Source organism: Nycticebus coucang, chromosome 6 (genome assembly GCF_027406575.1).
Source record: "Nycticebus coucang isolate mNycCou1 chromosome 6, mNycCou1.pri, whole genome shotgun sequence".
Classification (NCBI taxonomy): Eukaryota; Metazoa; Chordata; class Mammalia; order Primates; family Lorisidae; genus Nycticebus; species Nycticebus coucang.
Window position 1 is genome coordinate 31,986,040 of NC_069785.1, and position 12,229 is coordinate 31,998,268.

Genomic DNA, 12,229 nt, shown 5'->3' on the forward strand with positions numbered 1-12,229 from the left:
ATCCAACTTTCCTTCTCAAGGAAAATCTAGCAGATTCAAAGACAGTAGCTGTTCATAGGAGTAGGAACAGATCGTGCCTTGTGTCACAGAGATGTCGTCTTGCCTGCTTAGCATAACTTAATTTCACACATTAAAAATGCACAGCCAGGGAATTTAACAGGGACGACTGAATACTTTGAGTAAATGGGATAGAAAATGTAAAAGGATCTAGTCTGGATTACATGTACTTAATACTAAATTGGAACTAGTTGACTAACACTAATGTTCATATAGGAAGTAAAACCCAACACAAATCTATTGGTGGGGAGGAGGAGATCACCAGTGCAATGCACATATTCAGGGTGAAGGGCACTTTTATAGCATCGACTTAAAATGTACAAATGCAGGCTTGGTGCTCATCACTCAGTGGTTAGGGCACTGGCCACATACACCAGGGCTGGCAGGTTTGAACCCAGCCAGGTCTGCTAAACAACAATGACAACTACAACAAAAAAATAGCCAGGTGTTGTGCCAGGAGACTGTAAGTCCCAGCTACTTGGGAGGCTGAGGCAAGAGAATCACTTAAGCCCAAGAATTTGAGGTTGCTGTGAGCTGTGACGCCACAGCATTCTACCAAGGGCGACATAACACTCTTGTCTCAAAAAAAAAAAAATGTACAAAAGCAAACTTTGTAACCAAAATATGTGTATCCCTGTATACTCTAAAATGAAATATAAACATTTTAAAAGTAAAAGTAAAATTAGGGAAATTCTAGCACACTTGATATAATAAGCACCATTCTACCCATGAAGGTAACAGGACTGAATATCCTGATCCTCTTTAGAGACTAGTAGATAAAACTTGGTGTCAGATTTTTGACAGAATAATATGTCATTCTTGTTATAATTTCATAAAACATGAACAACTGAATAGCTTCTGAAATCCACCAGCTCCAGCAAGTGAGTGAGGTCAGATTCTTATCATTAGTCTGTTATTCTACATCACTCATGGTGGTTCTGCTTTTCTGAAGTAACCTAATGGGCACATGGCATCAGAGAAAAGAGCTAAGTAAATAAGGTTTATAGCAATTCCAGGTAACTAGACCCATATTTCTTCTGTGGACATTTTTAAGTGAAACTGCCACTATACCTGTTACGGGGCAAGTTTTTTCAACTTTAGACAACTTCACACATTTTTTGTATGATCTATTTTAAGTCAAAAATTCACGTATTGGGAAGAAAGTTGTGTATTCACTGTTGTTTTACATTGTCAATTGATTTCCTTGAATTGCCTTTTACATCCTTATCTGGTATTACTTTGGATATTTTTCTTAATTATTCATATGAGTGCTTAGTAACCTTTCTACAACTTTCTTGGTTCTGTACTTTACATATACATCCCAGCATGTGTCCTATTCTTAATTATGTAGTGGGCACACAGCAGATTTAAAAGTTCATTAGAGAATTTTACTTCTATTTATCAAATAATTTTAATGGTTATACATCTATGTAGCTTTCCTATTTCTTCTGAGGTTAACCATTTATGGCATATATTATTCTATGAAATTGTTGCTTCTCCTAAAAAATGTAAAATATATTGTTTCAAATTGTACATTAACTTTCTCTTATTACATTTCTAAATGTCTACTGTATCACTATACATGTCTTCTTTTAACTTCTCCTGTTCTTATTTTATGGTTTCCTATTGCTGCTGTAACAAACGACCACAAACTTCAGGACTTAAAACAGCACACAAATGTGCCCCCTGCTACCTCCAACTCCAAATTCACTGTCTCTGGGAGACCAGCAGGGGTATGTGTGGTTCCTGTGTTCTGCTGTTACCTCTCCACGCAGGAAATTGGGTTTCTTATGTTCATAGATACAACGTCTATGAGCAGAAATGAGAAAAAAAGTGTCAGGCTAACCCCAAATCCAAGGAAAGGATTAAGGAAATGAGTTTCTCAGCGATTCCCTATAACTAAACCCAGATTTCTGCTGTGGCCATTTTTTTTTTTTTTTCTTAAATCATAGCTGTGTACATTGATATGATCATGGGGCATCATTCACTATGCTGTGGCCATTTTTAAGTGAAACTGCCACTTTAAATGGTTGAGGGGCAAGTTTTTTCAACTTTAGACAACTTCACACAGTTTTTGTATGGCCTATTTTAAGTCAAAAATTTAAGTATGAGGAGAAAGTTGCTCTGAATAACTATTGCCAAGTGAAATAGAAAGAGTTACTTAAAATTAAATCTTCTGATCCAGACCACAGAGTATGCCCAGAGACCACAGTCACTGCCATTTCCTGCTTGGGATCTGCAGGTGTGCATTTCAGCCTGGCTCTAGCACAAGGGGTGCTCTCTTTACCTGAGCCCTGGGCTTTTTGCTTTGCCTTTGCAATCACTTCAAACACCGTGAGTTCTGTGAAAGTACAGAAATACTTTGAGGAATCTTCCAGCTGTAGAACTGAAATGGTGAAGTTGATAGATTTCGCTTCTTTCTCTAAATTGACGGAATAGCGGCCTTTCTTTGCATGTTGACCAGCAGAACCCTGGCTAAGAAGGAAAATGATCTCTCTGCTGGGAAGTTGCTTGTACCAGTAAATGTAGTACGTAGTCCATGTTGTTTCAAACCAGCAGTTCATGGTGACTGTCTCCCCTTCTGTCATGGATATTGCTGGAGGGGCTTGAGTAACTTTCTGAGCCACACTGGATCCTGGGGGGGAAATCAGAAAACAGAACTGATCCTGTGATGTAGTGAAAAACATATTGCAAGAATTAGACCAATTTAGGACCCCAAGACAAACCAAACTGAAATCATAGTATGCCCAGTTTTCCCTGATTTCTCCTTTCCTCCTCGGTGCATAAGTACCGCATGCCTGTGTGTAGTCCCTTCAGCCTGAACCTTCTTATCCACGTTGGGAATCATCCATACCAGGGTAGCTGAAGGCCATGAACACCCACAGCAGGCTGCAGAGCGGCATGTGGCTTGTGTTCCCCCTGCACAGATGTGCTCTGTGCTACCTCAAACTCTGAATGTAGTGCCTCTGAGCACCCAGCAGTGTGTGTGTGTAGTTCCTGTGTTCTGATGTTACTTCCTCACAAAGGAAACTGGGTTTCTTATGTTCATAGACATGTGGTCTATGGGCAGAGATGAAAAAAATATTGGGCTAACTCCAAACCTATACTTTATCTACTTGCATTTTTTTAGTTATTATGTTAGATAGCACTTAGAAAAAAAGGCATGGAAAATGCAATGTATATTGAAGGCTGGAGATGAGGGGAAATGGAGTTGACCCAGTGGATGATGTATGCTACTATTATTCTGTGGAATGATTTGGGGGACTTGTTTGAAGTAGAATTTATAATCTATTTACTAGTCATTCATTCGACATGGATATATAGTTCTCCATCCAGAATCTAATTAAATATCAATAAAAAACACTCAAAAATCTTTGACTCTGTTTGTGAAAGGCAGTCCTATTGTCATAATTACTGCATCTTTTTTCTTCCTTACTGAGTTCTAGGGCTATAATTATATTCTACAGGAAGTAAAGCCACTGCGGAATCAAATGACAAAAATCAGCTTTTCTGACTGAGGTTGTATAGTTCTTTGTGTTTTCATAAAATTGTAACAGGCACAAAATACAATTTTTTCAAAATCTCACATTGAGTTTTATGTACTCAACTATCATCAGGATACTCAATCCTGTTTTTTTCACAGGTAGAATTGTACTTAGATCATAAGTTCTAGAATTGTCCTGATGAACATTTTCTCTATTATATATCCAAAATATTCAGTAATCCTTGTTAAAACCTGTGGCTGGGAAGTTCTTTTTACTTGTAAAATAAAGTGATTTCAAGCATACCCGATTTTTCAGTGATAATATGCCATAATCTTCTCTTACCAAACAAAATAGGCTGCAAGCGCTTTTGTACATGTCAACACCTCTGAAGTTGTTTTGTATGTTTTTGTGTGACTGGGTGCAATGAAGCTATTAATATCTTATGCGATTTGATTATCTTAATGGATGAATTAATATGAAGTGACCAAGAAACAACTAGAAAAGAAAGTACAGACAAGGTCTCTAAAACATTTCCAGTTTTTTGTTTTTTTTTTATACAGATAAAAATAAAATATCCCTGAGTGGTGCAGGGAAGACTTTCTCATTATTTGAGACATCTGCACCTCTGTCCCATTCACCTCTGTTGCTGACACACAGCCACACAGTGATTTAAAATTGTTTGTACCTAAGTGGATGAGACCATGAATGCTGCAGCAGCCTGGGAGGCAGCACGATGGCAGGATTTTCCTCCTGTAGAAGCAGCCATGCTCTGTGCCTTCACCGCAGAGATGCAGGGTCCCTCAGGTACATTTAGCAGCTGCCCCTTTAATGTGGTTTTGGGTCAAATTTGAATGTGATATGACACCTACTTCGGGAAATGAGTTGATCTTAAACATTGTTTCTTCATTTCTTGTGATGTAATTAACAAATGAAAAATGATTATATATGGTAAAAGAAGAGTACAAAACTTTAATGAAGTATTAGGAGATTAATTGTTTGAAGTTTCCACATTCAGTAAATTAATCTATAATTTGTCTTAGGGGCTTATCTGAAACCGATTTATTATGAATAATGGCTTTTTTTCCAGCAAATATTCATTTTCATTTCTGTTTTGATTGTTCTCTTGCCTCCCAACAGATTCTGAAGTGAACCAGGCTCACCAATTCTTGCCTTCAATACAGGAGACAAACCCAGAAGTGCTCATCTCCCCTCCTTTCTACTTACTCATCAAGCCATGGGAACTGGGAACTTCATAACAGCTAAGCATCTGCTTAGACAAATGAAATTTTAAAGTTGTAAAATCTCCTTTGTGTACCAGAGTATCATCAATAGAGGCAGCAGTAAAGGCCTACTGTTTACAATATAACTCTTTGCTTAATTTTATTGGAAATTCTAAGGATCCTCTAAATTCAAGTATTCATCCATGTTGTATGAGCATATGGGTATTGTTTGATGTATCTTCTAATTTTTCTAATAGCTTTCAGGAAGTCAAGACCTCTCATAAAATGCTGTTATTATCAGTGAAAATATTCAAAACTTCATTAGTATAAATATTGTCCAAAATAAAAATATTTCCCTCTTTGCTTATTGAAACAATGAGCATACTTTTCCAATTCATGCTGAAACCTCATCGAGTGAGAGTTTACATCAAACTATCAAACTGCAAATAGTGTATTTTTGCTTGGCCAACCCATGAAGAAAGCCTCCCATACTAAATGAAGCCCCAGAATCACAACTGAGGTTCCCAGATCCCTCTAATCCTCCTCTCTCTTAAATTCTCAGTAATGTCCTTCCTCAGATGCTGACCTAGAAACTGTGTTCTGTTTTATTCTTGTGCATTTCAGTTCAATGAAAGCTGCTGCAAGCAGACATAAATATTTCACATTTCTTCTCTAATTTTTCAAACTACTAGAAAAGAAAGTGAAACAAATTTTGAGAGCCAGGAGGAGTTCATATGCTGACATCTTGTGGGCACATCTCCCATTGCTAAAAGACGCTGATTTAATTTTTTTTCAATTTCTCTTTTTATGTATTAAAAGAGTTTGCCTGTTAACTGGTGGAAGGAGCCTCTGGTTTGTTTATTTCAGGTTCAACATCATATTAATTATGAACTAGAGAATTTTTTTCAATGAAATTTTTATTGGCAATTATGTGGGCTATCAGAGCACACCTGGCAAACGTAGGTAAATAGGGTCCCATTCTCTATGCCAGGGGTCCTCGAACTTTTTAAACAGGGGGCCAGTTCACTGTCCCTCAGACTGTTGGAGGGCCCAACTATAGTTTAAAAAAAAAAAAAACTATGAACAAATTCCTATGCACAATGCACATATCTTATTTTGAAGTAAAAAAACAAAACGGTAACAAATACAATATTTAGAATGAAGAACAAGTAAAGTTAAATTAACAAACTTACCAGTATTTCAATGGGAACTATGGGCCTGCTTTTGGCTAATGAGATGGTCAATGTCCAGTTCTATGTTTGTCACTGCTAGTCATAACAAGTGATGCAAGTGTGCATCAGTTAGTCTAGATCTGGTTGGAGATTTCAGATGTTTCATTCTGGAAAAAGTCTGTTTACAGACATAAGTGCTGCCAAAGAGGGTTGCCATTTTGAGTGCATGGTTCCTGAGATTAGGATATGTCTCAGAGGGGAGAGAGATGCATAGAAATTAGGAAGGCTGCTTGACTTGAATGCGTCTTTCAGAGAGTCACAATTCTGCAGTTCAGCCAGTTCCATTTGGTAAATCATATCCACATTTTCAATGGTAGAATTATGAGCAAGTGGTGGCTTGTCTGCATTAGGCTGACTCTGGACCTCCCCACCTTGAGTCTACGTCAGTTCAGTGTCTTCTGCCCTCCGGACGCTGAGCAGGTGCACTAGAATTCTGATGTGAAGCCATCTGGTCCCGGACTCTTCTTTTTTGTAATATTTTGTATAGATGATTCTATTTTAGTACTTGATATAGGTCTGTTCAGCATTTTCAATTCTTTCTGATTAAGTCTAGAAAATTGGTATTCCAAATATTGGTCAATTTCTTTCAGATTTTCATATTTCTGAGAATAAAGTTTTTTGTAGAATTCATTAAGGATTCTTTGAATTTCTGAGGTGTCTGTTGTTATTTCACCTTTGTCATTTCTGATTGATGATATTAGGGACTTTAATTTTCTATTTTTGGTTAGGTTGGCCAAAGGTTTATCAATTTTGTTGAATTTTTCAAAGAAGCAACTTTTTGATTCATTGGTCTTTTGAATAATTCTTTTGTTTTCGATCTCATTTAATTCTGCTCTAATTTTAGTTTTTTTTTATTCTGCTGTGTTTGGGATTGGAAACTGGGTATTGTGTGGAAAGACTGGTGAAGTGTGGACTCCTGAGTGGAATTAGGCAGCCAGAGTGGAATGCCATTTGGTGCTGCACCATCACGTTTAGGCAGCGGGAGAGATACTCAGATGGGAAAGATCCCAAATAGGAAGAGGCCATTTTTTTGGAATTTGGGAGGTGGCAGTGGTGGCAGTCACTTTTCGCATCGGCCAGGTGCAGTGATTTGATTCTCACTCATAAACTTGGAACTGCAATCCTCTGTGGTGGGGCTGGTTGTTGTTGCTGCTGCAGGCAGCCACTGTAGCCCAGGACAGAACCTTTCCTTGCAATCTCTGCAGCTCCAGATTACACTGCAAGTCCAGCAATCCACCACCTCACTGCACACCCCAAACTGCCACTCCACATCAATATTCCACGCAGGAATGATCTAGCCCACTCACTCTCACCTGTTGTTTCAAGAGAGCTGAGCTAAACGTCCTTCCTGTCTGCCATCATGCTCTACCTCCTCAAGATCTATTTCTTACTGGTTAAGTCTAGGTTGATGGTGTGTTTCCAGATATTGGTCCATTTCCACCACATTGTCAAATCTGCTTGTAGAGCTTTTTGTAGTAGTCAGAGATAATCTCTAGTATTTCTATGATATCTGTTGTTATATCCCCTTTCTCATTTCAAATTAAGGTTATTAGAGATTCTACTTTTCTGTTTCTAGTTAATTTGCCCAAAGTTTTATCAATTTTGTTTATCATTTTGAAGAACCAACTTTTTGTTTCATTACTTTTCTGAATGATTCTTTTGTGTTCAATTTCATTTATTTCTGATATAATTTTGGTTATTTCTTTTCTTTTGCTGGGTTAGGGATAGGATGTTTCTTCTCTTTCTATTTCCTTAACATGATTCATTAGATTGCTGATCTGCTGTTTTTCTGTTTCTCAGGTAGACATCTGATGTGATGAATTTCCCTGAGGGGACTGCTTTTGCATCGTCCAACACATTTTGGTAGCTTATAGCTTCATTGTTGACATGTGCAAGGAATTTAATAATTTCTTTCTTTATCTTGTCCTTGACCCAACTGTCATCCAGCATAAGGTTGTTTAATTCCCATGCCTTTATGTGGGAATGAAAATTTTTGTTGGAGTTGAACTCCATCTTTATTGCCTTGTGGTCTGAAAAGAAACAAGGAATACTTTCAGTTCTTTTAATTTTGTTGAGATTTGATTTGTGTCTTAAAATATGATCTATTTTGGAGTATGTTCCATGAGCTGACAAGAAGAACATATATTTCTTATCTTTTAAATGGTATATTCTGTATATGTCTATTAAGCCCATTTGTTCTAGGGTTGCATTTAAGTCCCTTGTATCATTGTTTAGTTTCTATTTAGAGGATCTGTCCATTTCTGTCAGAGGGATGTTAAAGTTCCCAGCTATTATGGTGTTACAAGATACCATATTGTATTGCTCAGATCAGTTAAGGTCTGTTTCATGAATCTGGGAGCATTTATGTTGGGTGCATACATATTTAGAATTGCAATGTCCTCTTGTTGTATTGTTATTTTGACCAGTATGAAAGGACCATCTTTGTCTTTCTTAACTTTAGTTGCTTTAAATCCACTTGTATCTGAAAATAAAATTGTGACCTCTTCTTTCTTCTGATGTCTATTTGCCTAAAATACTGTATTACAACCCTTCAGCCTAAATCTTGTTTTGTCCTTCAAGATTAGGTGTGTTTCCTGGAAAAAACATATGGATGGCTCGTGTTTTGTTTTTTTGTTTTTTTCTTTACCCAATTGGCCACCCTGTGCCTTTTCAGTGGAGAATTCAAGCCATTAACATTTATTGAAAGAATTGATAAGTTTGGCTACGTTCTATTCATCTTATTTTGTGAAAGTCCATTGCTTAGTTTTGTCCTTTGTGCTATTGTGGAAACTAGTTCTTGTCCTTTAGTTTCTGGGTACTTACCTTGCTGGTGGTCTTTTGTGATGGTCAGTGTGGATAACAAGTCTAGTATTTCCTGTACAGCTGGTCATGTTTGATCAATTTCCTCAGTGTTTGCATACCAGTAAATATCTCCATCAGTTGATATGTCCATCAATTCTGAAGCTTAGTTTAGCAGGATACAGTGTTCTGGGCTGAAAATTGTTTTGTTTAAGAAGGTTAAACGTAGATGACCATTCTCTTCTGCTTTGGAAAGTTTCAACTGAAATGTTCTCTGTCACCCTGATGGATCTTCCCCCATAGGTCAATTAGTGCTTAGTCCTAGATGCTTGCAAAATTATCTTTCATCTTGATTTTTGACAGGTTCATTACAATGTGTCTTGGCGATATGATGTTTATGTTGAGATGACCCAGGGTGTGATATTCTTGTAAAAGGAGTGTTTTGGTATCTTCAGTGATACTTGGGAAATTTTTATTTATGATATCTTCCAGAAGGGCTTCCATGTTGGGGCCATTCTTTTTCCTCTGCAGTGATTCCTATAATTAGTATGTTTGAACACTTTGTGAAGTCTCATAATTCTCTGAATGAATGTTCTGCTTTCTCTCTCTTCTTTTTTGCCTCTTGAACTTTCTGGGTTATCTTAAGAGCTTTATCCTCTAGCTCTAAGATTCTTTCTTCTCCATGGTCTAATTTGTTATTGATAATTTCTATTGCATCTTTAAGTTCCCAGATTGACTCTTTCAAATCCTTAAGCTCTACTATATCCTTTCTATATTCTTCATATCTTTCATCCATTCTTGATTCTACTTTTGGATGTGCTGTTGGTTATGTCACACTTTCTCATCAATTTCCTTTATTGTTTTTGCCATCCATATTTTCAATTCCCTTTCTGTCATTTCCATTAATTCTTTATAGGTGCAATCTGCATGGTAGTTACCTCATAATCCTTTGGGGCGGGGGGGTGGGGGTTGTTCTGTTTTGTTTTTTCATGTTGCCAGAATTTTTCTGTTGCTTCCTCCTCATATGTGTTTTCTTATTTTTCACTTCCTTCCCTTCTTTTTCTTTTCACTACTCCCTTCATGTTAAATTACCTTGTCTCTGAGCTTAGGGGTAGAAGTGGCCTTTTGATATAGGCCAAAAGAAGATAAAGATAGAGAGCAAAGAATGGAGAAAGGAAAGAAAAACATAAAGAGAAAACAGAGAAGCAGAGGAAAAAGAAGAGAAATAATTGAAGTGAAAAGAAATAATTGAAGGAAAGGGGAGAAGGACAGAAAGAGAGAAGAGTGCACCAGGAGAAATGGTGGTATTCACCAGGGTGCTTTGACCCACACCTGAAACTCTGTGATTTTGGGTGGCCAAGCTCTACAGGTCCATTGAGGTCAGCAGCTCCTTACCAGCCTGAGCAAAAGCAAGATCCCCACCTCTGCCAAATATAGAAAAAAATCAACAGTATGTTGCAGTGAGGACCTACCAGTACCATCTTTCCAAAGATCAAAACTAACAGGTCACTGTAGACCGTGATCTCATGGCCTCCTTGAGCTAGACCAATGCCATGAACCAGCGAGACCAATGTCATGACCTGCCAACCTCAGAGAAATAAACAAAATATTAAAATAGATAAATAACATTAAAAATGCAATTACATAAGATGAAGAAAAAAGTGATATCTTAGTTGTTGTATGAGAAATTTTTGTGGGAAAGATGAGAAAAGTAGAAAAATCTCTACTAAAAGAAAAAAAGGAGTGAAATAAAAAAGAAATAATGAAAATAAAAGGGGCTGGAAAAACTGTAACAAAAATGGGGGAAGACCTTGGTATCATAGAAAGTAAAAATGAAAAAATAAAAATACAACCAAAATAACAACAACATAAAAGGAAAAAATCTAAGGAAAATTTTGAGAAAAAGACCAAAAAATGAAAAACACACACACACACATATATATATATTGCTACACACACACACACACACACATTCTGCCTGGACATCTTATGGTGCTGTGGTGCTAGGAGATGGAGAAAACACAGTTCTTGTTTTGTTGTATGAGATGGCCACTCAAAGCCACTCTCTGGTTGTAGAGGAGAACAGATCCTGTCTTCCTGACTTATTTGCCCTCAATTAGGGCCTGGTTGCTTTGTCAACAATCAGTCTCCTGAGGACTGGGGATGTAAAGCTCTTGCCAGATTTCTTAGGAAGCACATCAAACAGTGACCCTGACAACAATGTGGCCTTCCCAGGGCCACTGTTCAGCTCACCCCAAGGATGTTTGGTGAGCTCAGCAGATATGCCAGAGCCAGCTGTGCACTGGGGCCCTGTGGACTATTCCTCCTATGCAGCCTTCCCGCAATGGTGGTGCCCTGTTAGTAGCCAAGCCAATGGGAGATCCACCCCACCCAGGATTCAATGTCAACTGCAAGTTGCTGTTTTTGATTACTCACAGGTAGTGCAGTGAGCAGCTCAGTCCAAAATTTAAATAAAACTGCAGGACAGCTCTTTCTTGTCCCTAGTCATCAAAGGGAGGGCCAGTTGGCTGGCTCTGACCATACCCAGGCATTTTCCTTCTGTGCTGGTCTTCCCCAGCTCCAGACATCCTTGTTGGCTTCTGGAGTCTCTGTTTCCCTGGGTAGAATGCCATCATATCATAGCTTACAGCAACCTTAAACTCTTGAATTCAAGCAATACTACTTCTTTAACCTTCAGAGTAGCTGGGACTACACATGCTTGCCACAAAGCCCAGCTGTTTTTAGAATGGGGTCTTTCTCTTGCTCAAGCTGTTCTCAAACTCCTGAGCTTAGCAATCCACCTGCCTGCACCTCCCAGAGTGCTAAGGTTACAGGTATGAGTCACCATGCTTGGCCTTGTTTTTATTTATTTTGGATAAACACTTAGCAGAAGAATTTCTGATCATGTGTTGATACTAATTTGTAGGAAACTGCCTAATGGCTTTCCAATTGCATACCAATTTGCATTCCACCAACAATGTATAAATCTTAGTATCCCCACAACTGGCTAAATGCTTAAAACAACTTCAAATACTTTAACTATTATGAAAAATTTTTTACATTTTGGTCACTCATTAAGCTAAATTTCTTTTGTTTACCTTAGCTACCACCCTCTCATGCAGTTACACTAGGGTTTATACATTATTTCATCACTTCTACATGCTAAGGAAAAGTATTCCACACAACTGCCTGTGTAAGCTCCCATGGCCAGGTGTGCCTGGAGACTCAGCTAGAGGTTTGAGTACAGGCTGCAGGTGCCTGGAGAGCTCTGTGCGCTTGCTGCACAGAAGTAGGTGGCTGAGTCTTCAGGCTGGGACGTCCTGATGTGCAATGAGAAGTGTCTGGCACTTTTATTGAAGAAGACTGTGAATCTTCCTTCTTCCTCTTCCCTCTTAACTGAACGTATAGCTATCAAAAATGCAGGGCCTTTCCCAGG

General features: G+C 38.1%; 2 gene segments (V, D, J or C); both read right to left on the reverse strand.

The window, feature by feature from the left end:
- LOC128587405 (T cell receptor alpha variable 8-3-like) overlaps positions 1–12,229 on the reverse strand; it is a 624,669-nt gene that overhangs the window by 462,957 nt on the left and 149,483 nt on the right.
- On the reverse strand, positions 2,073–3,028 carry LOC128587399 (T cell receptor delta variable 1-like). The segment is given in 2 exon segments: positions 2,073–2,692; positions 2,912–3,028. Coding segments are annotated over 2 exon segments (552 nt in total).